At 29.0% G+C, this 12,735-nt stretch overlaps 1 protein-coding gene across 1 annotated transcript in view; it reads left to right on the forward strand.

Moving 5' to 3' along the window:
• LOC117180638 overlaps positions 1–12,463 on the forward strand; it is a 51,236-nt gene extending 38,773 nt beyond the window's left edge. Inside the window, exons 11-18 of the mRNA XM_033373127.1 lie at positions 2,251–2,531; positions 6,701–6,908; positions 7,086–7,247; positions 11,388–11,571; positions 11,660–11,805; positions 11,891–11,947; positions 12,031–12,115; positions 12,203–12,463. Coding sequence (XP_033229018.1) covers positions 2,251–2,531; positions 6,701–6,908; positions 7,086–7,247; positions 11,388–11,571; positions 11,660–11,805; positions 11,891–11,947; positions 12,031–12,115; positions 12,203–12,387 — 1,308 coding nt within the window. The 3' untranslated portion in view covers positions 12,388–12,463. The remainder of the gene's footprint in view (positions 1–2,250; positions 2,532–6,700; positions 6,909–7,085; positions 7,248–11,387; positions 11,572–11,659; positions 11,806–11,890; positions 11,948–12,030; positions 12,116–12,202) is intronic.
• Positions 12,464–12,735: the final 272 nt, after the last annotated feature.

The following is a 12,735-nucleotide window of genomic DNA, read 5'->3' on the forward strand; positions in this document are numbered from 1 at the left end:
GGCGTTATTTTTAGTTTGAAGGTTTAAATTTCCTTTGTTTTCTTTCTTTTATCGTGAAATTATAATGAATTTCTATGAATTACTTATCTTTGAGTACGTTTCCGGATTACCTAGTAACTGCATATCGAAGCACAATTTTAAGAACGTACATTTATACCAAATTGAAAATTTTCTATTTTGCTTTTTCTCCAACCGAGTATATAAGACCGCTCTCTTTCAGATTTGCCACGGAACTGTTAAGGAAAATACAAGATAATGTAAGGATCGACTTACGACTGCGTCATATCCGAGAGTCGTTAAAAATCGTCCTGTTTAAGATTCTCCGAAAACCCATAAATGCACACACACACACACACACACACACACACACACACACACACACACACACACACACATATATATATATATATATATATATATTGAAAATCAAGAAAATTTCAATTCCAAATGTGCAAAATTGGAGATATATAAGATGTAAATCCAGAAAAAGAATAAAAAAAGACCAAAAAGACTAATTTTCAAGAAATATTCAAATCCGAATCACAGCCAAAAACAGCTATTTTCGATAAAACAGTTGAATTTTCAACAATATAGATAGATTTTCACTTGAGAAGAAAATGTCAAGCAACTAAAACAGATCAATTTTCAATCAGACATATGTACCCCCAATTAAAAGAATTGAATTTTCCACCGAATAAAAAGAATTTTTAAACGAAAAGGATGAATATACAAACTCAATTTTTCAATTCTAAATCTTCCAAATTGAAGAAACATGCAGTGTGAAGAATTAAAATTAAAGAATTTTTATTGAAAAAATTAAAATTTGCATAATTTAATATGAATGGTTTTGAATTTTTTGAAGTAAAAATGTAAGTTTTCAATTATTCACCTTCCGAATTAAAGAAATTTCAAGTATAAAGCACAACAATTTTAAGAATGTTTTTATGGCAAAGCTGTAAATTTGCACAATTTTTCAATGAAAATGATAAAAATTAAAAAGTCCTTGAATTGAAAAATTTAAAGGTAATTTCGAAGAGTAAACATTGAAAACTCTTGAATTTTAAAGATATATGAATAAAAGTTCTAAATTTTAATTTTTTTTCTTATAGGATGATTTTGATCATTTTAAAAATCAATTATCCAGATGTTTCAATTATAAACCTTCCCAATTATAAAATTTCAAGTACCATTGATAAAAATTACGAAGTTTCAAAATATTAAACTTACAAATTTTTAAATTATAAATTGGCAAAATTAAAATCTGTTTAATTTTAAACATTAATAATTAAAAGTATAAGACTACTTTTAAACTTGAATGATTTTACGAATAAAAAGTTGACTTTTAATTCTTAATCTTTCAAACTGAAAAAAATAATAATTGAAATCCGTCAAAACTATAAAATTTCTACGTGAATTAAAAACCGATTAGTTTTAGAAACTAATCAAAATTAAAAATGATCTAATCTTAAAAATTTATAAATGAAAAGGCTTGAATCTTTAAAATGTATATTTTAAATTCTTTACTTTTTATGATATAAAATCGAAATAATGAAGAATGATGATTTTTATAATTTCGAAATGCAAATTCAATTCTGATACCAACTCTTCCCAATTGAAGAAACTTTAAATGTAATAATTGAAATTAAAGAATCTTTAATCGCGCAAATGAAAATTTTTATAATTTTACATTGCGAATGATCAAAACTAAAAATTAAAAAAAAATTTGAATTTAAAACATCACAAATAAAGAATTTTTCATTTTAAAACTAAAAATTGCCCCATTTTTATTACAAATGGTTAAAACTAAAAATCCTTTATTTTTGAAAATGTAAAATTCAAAGTTTTACCATTTTAAGAAGTTATCCTTAAACCTTATTAAAATTTAAAGAAATATTCTTAGAAAATCTAAATTTGTTGTGATTCTTTCACAATTGAAAATTCTTCAATATAAACGTCCCACAGTTAAAAATTCTTTAATTTTAAAGATCTATAAATACTAATTACAATTAATGAAATTTTAAATATAAATGATCAAAATCTAGAATTAAAAATTATTTAATTTCGAACATTGATAGTTTTAGGGGATGTAATTTTGAACGTTTTTTTAAATAGTTAATTCATTAAAATTCACAATTAAAATTTCCTCAATTTGAATGTTTTGCAATTTAAAATTCTTACATTTTAATTATTTACAATTAAAGACTCTTTAATATTTATTCATAAACAATATGATTTATATCATTATTATAGATAAACGGATACATGTTAGTAATGTCTCAAGCCAACGAAGATGTAACAATCTTCAGCATTGGTCAATCTTTCGTAGGTCGTGAAATGTATGGTGTAAAAATTTCGAGTGGTGTGAAATATTGTGAAAAACTTGCGATTTTAATCGAAGCTGGAATTCATGCTCGTGAGTGGATTTCTCCTGTGAGAGCACTTTTTACCATTTTCGAACTTGTAAAAGAGAACAACAAATATCTTTACGAAAATATTGATTGGTACATAATTCCCTCAATGAATCCAAATAGGTATGAACTAGTACATAGTATGATAGTACATATTAAATTATTATCTAATAAACAAAAAATTAATAATAATAAAAATGAAACAATAAATTAAACTTTTTTAAAGATTTGATCAGCTAATTGCGATTCGGAATGACCTAATTCTAAAGATAAAATTTCCTGTCAGGAATTTTTATCAGTATCAATTGTCGAGTGTCAATTTGTACAAAACATCATTAACTTTCAAAGAATAATTTTACTACCTATATTCGTTTTCTTGTAACTCAAAATTTATTTTTTAAATTGGAAATGTAACTATTTCACTTAAAGTTTCATTATTATGGATAAAAATGTATCTTTTTGGTTCAAATTTAACATGTTGAAAATTCCTTATTTTTTCTTGTTCAAAAATAAATTTTTAAACTGAAAGTTTAACTGTTTTTGATCGAAAATTGATCTTCTTTCGTTAAAAATTCAACTATTTTTATAAAGCTGTTTTAATTTCTTGTGAAAATGAATTTTTGAGAACAAAAAATCATTTGGAAATTTCCTATGCATTTTAAGAATTTTTGTTATTTTCTCGAAACTTTTCAAAACTATTGAACAGCTTCTGAAATTTGTCCTAAATCTTCAAAAATATTTATTTATCGAACAGTGAACAAGCAAAGCCCTTTTATTACAAACTAATTTTTTTGGAGACTATGTACTTAAGTAAAATAACTATTGTGCTTAGGCCGCGTTTTTGTCGACATGGTATACGATTTTTAGCAGATTATTTCTGAATCGCGTTGCTGAGGTTTCGAAAAAGTCTAATTTCCCAGTGGGCGCAAAGTTTAGCGACGTTCTTACGACAACTTTACGACATCCTATGTCGATGTCGTTAAGGTGTCTTTACGATATCGTAAATAAGTCGTATGATCTGACGAAGTCTTTATGCTATCGTAAAGACACCGAAACGACATGAACATAGGATGTCGTAAAGTTGTCGTAACAATGTCGTCACGATGTCGTAAAGACGTCGCCAAATTTTGTGCCCACTGGGTTGTTTGAAAATGCATATTTTGATCGTCGAAAGTGAAATGAAATCTCTCGTAACAGAAAATTAAACTACTTTTTTGAAAATTTATCTTTTCGATTTAAAAGTTCATCTATTTTAGAAGAAATTGTTAATTTTTTTATGTGAGAGCAACTTTTATGTTCAAAATTATTATTCTTGCTTGATTATTCAACTATTTTGTTTTGTTTGCACATGTCAGCAAACATAAATCGTTCAGAGATTCGAGGTATCTGAGGTAATATTCTTATGCTGCTGTAATCGTGATTTTGTCTATTTGTCGGCATACCCAGTTGCCTAGCTGTAAATCGTAGAAATCTCTCAGTGGGCACAAAATTTGGCGACATCTTTACGACATCGTTACGACAACTTTACGAAAACTTTACGACATTTTATGTCTATGTCGTTTCGGTGTCTTTGCGATACCGGAAAGACATCGTCAGATCATACGATTTATTTACGATATCGTAAAAACACCTTAACAAAATGGACATAGGATGTCGTAAAGTTGTCGTGAATATGTCGTAACAATGTCGTGAAGACGTCGCCAAATTTTGTGCCCACTGGGCTATTTTGTACGCGTTCAAGTCTTATGACGTAGTTGCAATAGGTAGGCTTCCATACCGCTGAGGCGAACTTTAAGAGCCGTCTTACTAGCGAGAAAGACAACGTTTTTAGGGCAAGAGGGTTTTTTAATTTCGATGCATTTCTCGTGACAAAGCCCAGCGATCTGAGGGCTTTGTTGATTGCATTTGCAGCTTGTGCATTTAATGTTAAGGAATCATCTAGCAGTATCCCAAGTTCTAGCACCACGGCGAGCCTAGTAAGTTCCTCTCCTTCCATGTTGTACTGATGAGTAAGGATAGATTTACTACGAGAGAAGGTTATAATCGAACACTTCTGCACGTTCAGTTTCATCCCATTCTTAGTCCACTAAGTTTGCAGTTGATCGAGATCTGACTGAAGGCTGATGCAATCAGACTGGGAGCGGATTGTTTTGTATATCTTTAGATCATCAGCAAAGAAGAGAAGAAAGCAGAATTTTATAATCAAAATTATATCGTTGACATGGAGAAGAAATAGGAGAGGGCCGAGATGCGAGCCTTTTGGGACCCCGGAAGTAGCTTGAAAGGGTTCCGAGTAGCTGCTTTTGGCGCGAACTAACTGCCATCTATAGCTAAGATTGCTTGCCAGCCACATGAGAATATTGTTCGAAACCCCCAGGGCTCTAAGCTTTCCCACAAGAATTGCATGACCAACTTTATCAAACGCCTTCGAAAAATCTGTATATATGGCGTCCACCTGGAAGCTTGATTCTATCCCGTTAATGAGGTACTAAGTATAGACACATAGATTTGTGGTGGTAGATCTCCCCTCCTGAAGCCATGCTGCTCCTCGATAATAGTATTGGATGAGGTAAGGTATAATTTGTCGCTGATTATATTTTCGAATATTTTAGGAATCGCATTGAGTGTGGTTATGGGTCGATAGTTTTTGACTTCGTTACGGTTCCCATTTTTGAGAATGGGAATCACGATGCCCTTTTTCCACTCGAAGGGAATATGACCTTCCGCGAGTGACTTGTTAAATAAGAGGAACAGTGGTTGTAAAAATGTAGAGCAGCAGGATTTCAGAAGGGAGGGAGGCAAATCATCAGATCCCGCCCCTTTATTCGAATCAAGACTGAGTAGTTTATCTTTAATCTCATTTCTGTTTACATAATTATTAGAGAAGTAAATTATTTCAGCGAAACTAAAATTCGGAGCATTATTAGTTGGAGTTTGGTAAACAGATTTTAAAAAAATATGCGAAAAGCTCGGCTATATCTTCACTAGTGACAGCCGTTTTTTCGTTTAACAACATTTTGTTTGGAATACCAGAGTCTTCACGCATGGAGTTTGCGTATTTCCAAACAGTTTTCGGGTTCGATATTATTGATCTTTCTGTATCGTCAAGGTACTGTTTGTAGCTCACCACTGAACCAGTATGGATATGTCGATGATTTGCATATTTGAATCGGCACAAAGTGATCGATGGCAAAGTACACATACGCGTAAAATTTTTCAATGGCCTCATCTATTGTTAAGTTATCGAATAAGGAATCCCAATCTACGTTGGATAAGAACGAACAAATGGTTGCATTATTGGCGATATTAAAATTATAACGCGCATGTGTGTCATTTTACGAATGAGTTTAGTTGATAACAATGTTTACATTTTTTTCTAGGATCAGAGGAGGATGGTAGTTGTCAATAGGTAGGAGCGGTTCTATTGCTATTTCGACAGAGTCTGTTATGCTGTTGGTGAAAACTAAATCTAATAAAGAGCCATAGACATTAAATTAATCGTTAATTTAAGCTAATGTTATATAATCTAACGTGTCCGAGATCGCGTTGAAAATGTGTAATTGTTGCGTTTCTATGGGTGTGTAACTAGGTCCAAGATCAGGATCGGCGTTCCAGGAAGCATAGAGCATGTTAAAATAGTCAAATATACTTAAATCTGCACTTGGGAAGGGGAAGAAAAGGTCTTCAAGTACCGAGCATAGATCAACATATTTGAGGAAGCTGGCGTCAGGTGGAATGTAGAAGACTCCCATCATGTGGATGGATTTCCCTAATACTATTTTGATTACTACGTGCTCTACAGAAGTAATATTTGTAGAGAGTTGAACACATCCTAAGCCATGATCCGCCGCTATCATAAACCCCGCCACCACGTTGACAATCACTAGTTAAAACATTCCGATCTAGTCTAAAAATGTCGAATTCCATAAGTCCTAGTTCCGCCGAATTTATTCCTTCGTGTAACCAGGTCTCAGAAAAAACAGTAATATTGTAAGAGCAAGTTGGAACTGATTTGCGCAGGTTATCGAGTTTTTTACGTACGCCCCTGACGTTTTGATAGTAGATTGACAGGATTGTACTCGAGCGCTTAGGGAGGGGAGTACTTACATTTAAATGCTTGTTGGTGTGTGTGATGTGCCCGTTGTTTCTTTCCCTGTTGAAGTGTGCTTTGTGATCACTGGAACTTCCTCTTTGAAGGATATTTTCAGATCCATCTCTCCTCTCTTGCGTCGACTTTCCAGTTTGTTATTTAGTGCAGCAATTTCCTCCAGTTGCATTTTTGTTTTGTCTAGGAAGATCCACAGTGATTTCAGCCTCTTTTCGTGGCTTAGTTCCCTCTTCGCAGTTATGAATGCACAAAGCAGAGCATGCGCAGATCTCTCCCTGTCGCAGATCAGTTTGACAGGTCGTGGTTTTACCTGGGTCTGTGGAAATGTGCCCATTCTAAGTGCTCTTAAATTTGTGGGGCGAGTGTCGGAAACAATGCCAGTTAAGGTTTCAGTAATGAGGGTCTTCATGCAATTTTCTTTTTCCGAACTATTTCCAGATATAGCTTGGTCACGTAGGGCGAAAAGAATAAGATTTTTTCTCCTATAAGGCTCTCCTATGGCGTTGTCGATTTTTGATGTCAACTTATCAAACTTTTTTGATAGGGAATAAATTGCATTTTTGCACAAGGAGATTTCGTTGAGTTATTGTGTGATAAAAGCTAAAGCAGCTCGGATATTTCTCTCCACATCCTGTGCAGTGACTGGTGCAGATGCAGATTCCGTCGTCGTGGGCGTGCGAGAACTTTGTTGTTTGCAACACCTTGAGAATGCTCCGTTTTCTAGTTTGCCGGTATGATCTGCACAAGCAAAGTGGAACGGGGCCTGGCAACCAGGGCAGGACACTGCCTCAACAACTTTGCCCTTGTACCCGACACAAGTCTTTTCCGGAACAAGTTTATCCATTCCCTCCATTTTTGACCAAGCTTTGTAGGTTAGGATCAGTAAGAAGCAAAAATATGATGTACACTGGTTAAATAAATTAAAATGTTTTTCACTGGAATACCGCACGAAATCCCACAAGTCACTTCAATCACTTCGATCTCGCTTTTACTCAAGTTAAAAAAGGTAAGCTTTGAAAATACCAGGACGCATCTTCAACACGTTAGATCCAGGCGGCCATTTTGATAAATTATTTTAATTAATTAGTTTAAATTAATTAATTGAAAAAACTTTAGGGCAAGGTTTAAACTTTTTCAATCTTTTCAAAAGAGATTCGGATTTTTTCTGAAATTGAAAAATAACTCTGAAAAATATAAAAACTTGCCTCCAAATCTTTCAGATTCTTTTTTTGAGAATTTAGGAAATCCTTTAAAATGCTTTAAAATCCTTTTAATTATTATCTTGTAATCAATTTTTCTAAATAAAAAAATCTTTAAAAAATTTTCTAGGTATATCAGCGAAGTTTTTCTACTTTTTACTGAAATCACAATAGGTTTTAAATTATTTTTTTATCTTTTCAAAGCTTCTAAATATCTCTCAAACCTACTGGATTTTTGTTAAGACTTTGAAAAAAAATTTTCATTAAAACCTTTTGTGTTCTATTTCGAAATTCTAGGAAACCATTTTAAACGTTTTGACATCTCTTTTAAGAGATGCTTTGTTGTTTGAATTGTTAAAAATTTTACGTTTTGTTTTCGATTTTTTGCAATATTTCCAAATTTTAAATTACTCTTGAATCTTTCCAAAGCTTCAAAACTTTCTAAGAATTTTTACAATGATTCAAATGTTTTCCAAAATTTATTAAAAATTCTGCAAAATATAAGCCACTAGTTGTGCCCCGTGGCGGCGGCTTCGCCGCTGAAGAGTACGTATTCTTTTAATTGCTGTTTATCAGTTCAAAATTGGTCGTACCAACTCAGAAACCTTCGCGGGCTCATGCACAACAACTTTGCTAAAGATCATCGCACGATTAAATTCATTGTTTACGATTCTATAAATGACATACAAACATTCATTTATATATATATAGAAGATTACCTTAAAGTCTTTTATATAATTTTTTGTATTAAACTATTTTTTTTAATATTTGGCAAAACATTAATATGCTTCATGTAAAATTGAAGAACGATTTTGAATTTCATTTCCTGTTTTATTTAAAATTTGTTTTTTTAAATGAATATTGAACTATTTACTATAAATTTGAAAATTTATATTTTGAGTTAAATTATTAACTAATAAGTGAAAAAATAATATATTTCGTTGAAAACTCATTCTGATACCAGAAAATTAATCTTCTTAATCCAAAATGTATATATTTATTTGAAAATTAAAATATTTTATTTAAAAATTGAACCATTTTGTCGAAAGTTAGTTTTTTTCTTGGGAAACTAATTTTTTAAATTAAAATTTAATTATTCGTTTTTGGTTGTAAGTTTGTCTTTTTTATTTGGAAATTCAACTGATTGGTTCAGAAGGCATTTTGTTTGTTTAAAATTGGTAATTTTTGACATGAAATAAATCTTCCCACTTGAAAAGTCGTATTTGTAGTTAGAAATTTAATTATTTGGTTATAAATTCAACAAATTGGTGAAAACGTCTTTCTTTGTTTAAACTCCCAATAATTTCGTAGAAAATTAAACTATTAGCTAAACAATAAACTTTTTCGTTATTGAAAACTAATATGTTTTGTTAAAAAATAATCGTTCATATAAGAAAATTAATTTTCTTGGTTTAAAATTCCTTGTTTAACTAAAAATTTGACTATTTCGTTTGGAGATTCATCATTTTAGTTTAAAAATAATTAATTTTGATTGAAAAATCTAATATTATATTTTTGGATAAGAATTCAGATTTTTGGTTCAAAATGTAATTATTTCGTTGAAATTTAAATTATTAAAAAAATTGAATTCATTTTTTTTAATTTAATAAATTTTTTATGATATTTTATATTATTTAGATAGAAATAATTTTGTTTGAAATTTCATATCAGCGGTTTGAAAATTAAAGTGTTTTGTTCCAAATTTGCTTCATTAGAGTATCAATTTGGTTTAATTTTCGTTTTACTTTGGACTTAAAAATCTTTCTTGGATGAAAACTTGTCCTTTTTGGTTTAAGAATTTATCTTTTCTCATAAAAATGTCATCTTTCAAGTCAAAACTTGAGCTATTTTTAATTAAACGTTAAAACTTTTTAATTAAAAAAGTCTTCTATGTTTCTATACTTTTGCTTGAAAGTTCATCTTTTTTGTTTAAAAATTTTATTTTTCAGTTGAAAATGTAATTAGTTACTTAAAAATTTTATAATTTTATTAGAAAGTAATTCCTTTTGCTTGATATTTTCAACTATTCGGATAGAAAATAAATTTTTCGTTTGAAATTCACATTTCTGGGTGTTAAAATCTAATTATTAAGTTAAAAATAGGACTTTTTGTCTTGATTTTCGAAGTAAAATTTGTCTTTTTTGTTTAGAGATTGATCTCTTTTCATAAAACACAAATCTCTTTTGTTAGAATTCAAACAATTTTTTGTTGAACGTAATTTTTTTTGTTTAAAAAGTCCACTATACTTATATTTTTTATTTAATCATCATTTTGAATTAAAATTGTATGATTTGTTCATAAATTTAATTATTTTGTTAGAAAATTATTCTTTTTGATTAAAGATTAAGTTGTTTTTATAAAAATTTGTCTTTTTTGGTTTAAACGTCTACTACTTTGATAGATAATTCCATTCTTTTGTTGAAAATTATTATTATTAACAAAATTTATATTAAGGGGTTAAAATTTTCACTGTTGTTTTTAAAACACGTCTTTTGACTCGATAATTCAATAAATACATTTTTTCTGCTTTAAAAATGTATGTATTTTGGTAGATAATTTCACTATTTAATGAAAATTAATTTTTAGTTGAAACATTATATTTATGAAATTTATCATTTCATTTAAAAACTCATTTTTTTGTTTACAAATTTTACTCTCTAGCTCAAAATTAGATGTAATTATTTTTTTATTAAAATCTTTAAAAATCTTATTACAGAAAGTTTTTTTAAAATCCTAACAAGTTTTAAATGATTTTTTAATTGTTTAAAAACTGCTGAATATCTTTTAAACTTACTCATTTTTTTAAAATATTTTTTAATCCTAAAAGATTTAAAGTTTTTTTCCTGAAATATTTTATACTTTTTTTCGCAGATATCTTTTAAAATCATTCAATTTTTTCCTAAAATCTATATAAATTCTGCAAAATGTGAAAAATAGCCTTAACATTTTCGAGATTCTTATTGAAAAATTAAAAAAAAATGTTTTGAAATGTTTATAAATATTTTCAAATAATATTCTCTTGAAATCAATTTATCAAAATAACAATTCAATTTTTTTCCCTAGGATTATTAAGAAAATTTTTGATGAAAATTCTTAGAAAGCTTCCTATTTTGAAATTTTTAGGACACTTACCATTTTTTTTCAATCTTTAAAGGTTTTGAATTATTTCTAAATCTGTTCAAAACTTCTAAGAATCTTTTGATAATGTTAATGTTTGTTTTAATTTTTGTGTTTCTAAAAAATTGAAAATTCTTCTCCTAAATATTTGATCTTTTTATTTGGAAATTGCAGGGAAAACTAAAAAATATTCATCTTCAGGTTTGATCATTTATAAACACATTTAAAAACTCATCGCTTTGGTTAAACAAGTTACTTCTTTGTTCCAAATGAGATATTTTAAGTTCAAAAATTAACTTTTTAAACTAAAAATTTAATTATTTCTTTTTTGGTCAGAAATTATTATTTTTCGGTTGAAAAATGCACTGTTTAATCAAAAATCGATCTTTTGTGGTTAAAAGCGTAACCAGCTGTATAATTTTTTTTTTCTTATTTAACCTTTTCCGATATTTTTTGTTAGTGCTAGAAAGTTGAAAATCTTTCAGAAGTGATAGTCAGAACTAGTTAAATCTAAAAAACTACTATTAGAAAGAAAAAGATCAATGAAAAATTAATTTTTTTTATGCAAAATTAGATTACTTTTATCGGAAATTATTAAATTTTTTCATCCTGAGAAAGCATTTAAATAATATTACTAATTTTTTACAGTATCATTTGTGGCGAAAAACTATGTCTAATAGTACGAATTCAGAGTGCTTTGGTACTGATGGAAACAGGAATTTTTACTCTATGTGGATGAGTACATAATACGATTTGTAAAATAATTTTTTTCTTAAATGTAAATTGAATTTTTATTCAAGGCTTTATTTTATTTTAATTAATTCGAGATGGAGGAGCTTCTAGTGATCCTTGTAGTGAGGCATTTGCCGGAAGCAAGCCCTTTTCGGAAATAGAAAGTCGAAATTTGCACGACTTCATTTTATCCCTAAAAGGAACAATAAAAATTTTTATAAGTCTACATTCCAACGGACAGGTACTACAACTATTTACATTTAAGTATTTGTAAAAAGTTTATAAATTGAGATTAAAATGATCGATTTTTTAATTTTATTTTTTAGCTTCTAGGGTTTCCCTGGGGATACACTAAAGAATTTCATGTTAATTATACACTTCTCGTATGTATTTTTCATTATCACTAAATAATAATTTAATTTAGTGGAAAAAAACTATTTTATAAATTATAAATATTGATTCATAGAAATCCCTAGGAGATAAGGCTGCAAGAGTACTTTCAGCTTTTCGTGGAACAACCCACGTTGTCGACAGCATTGCTCGCATGTTGTGTAAGTTAATTAACCGTAATTAAAAAATTTAATTAATCATAAAAAAATTTTTTTCTTCTTCAAATTTTCGATTTTCTTTTCTTGCAGATGAGGCTTCTGGAGAGAGTATAGATTGGGCAATGACTCATGGTGGTGCAGATTTATCATATGTGTTTGAATTACCAGGATATTATTTTCAAATTCATCCCCAAGAAATAAAGCCTGTTGGTTTAGAAATTTTTGAGGCTTTTAAAGTTTTCGGAAAATATCTAGAAGAGGCTTACATTAATTAATATTGAAAATGATTAGAAAGTATTTCATTGATCAATACAAATTTTTATCGTTAAAAATAAAGAACTATATAGCTGAAATCAAAATGCTAGAACTGATAGAAATGATAGTTCTTTAAATTTTCATACCCTTCCAAAATTTGGATTTGAACTTATATGTATTTTTGAGTTAAAAAGATCATGAATTAAAGTAATCTGTCAATAAAAAATAAAATTTGGAATGTCTATTAATTTCCTCAAAGTTTTGAAACGCTTCATTTATTTTTGAATTTGTATAAATAAAATATTTCTAAATTTGCAAAAAAAATTTTTCTTAAAAAAGTTTTTAGATGTGTCTTAAACGAATCTAAA

This window comes from Belonocnema kinseyi, chromosome 9 (assembly GCF_010883055.1).
Source record: "Belonocnema kinseyi isolate 2016_QV_RU_SX_M_011 chromosome 9, B_treatae_v1, whole genome shotgun sequence".
Lineage (NCBI taxonomy): Eukaryota > Metazoa > Arthropoda > Insecta > Hymenoptera > Cynipidae > Belonocnema > Belonocnema kinseyi.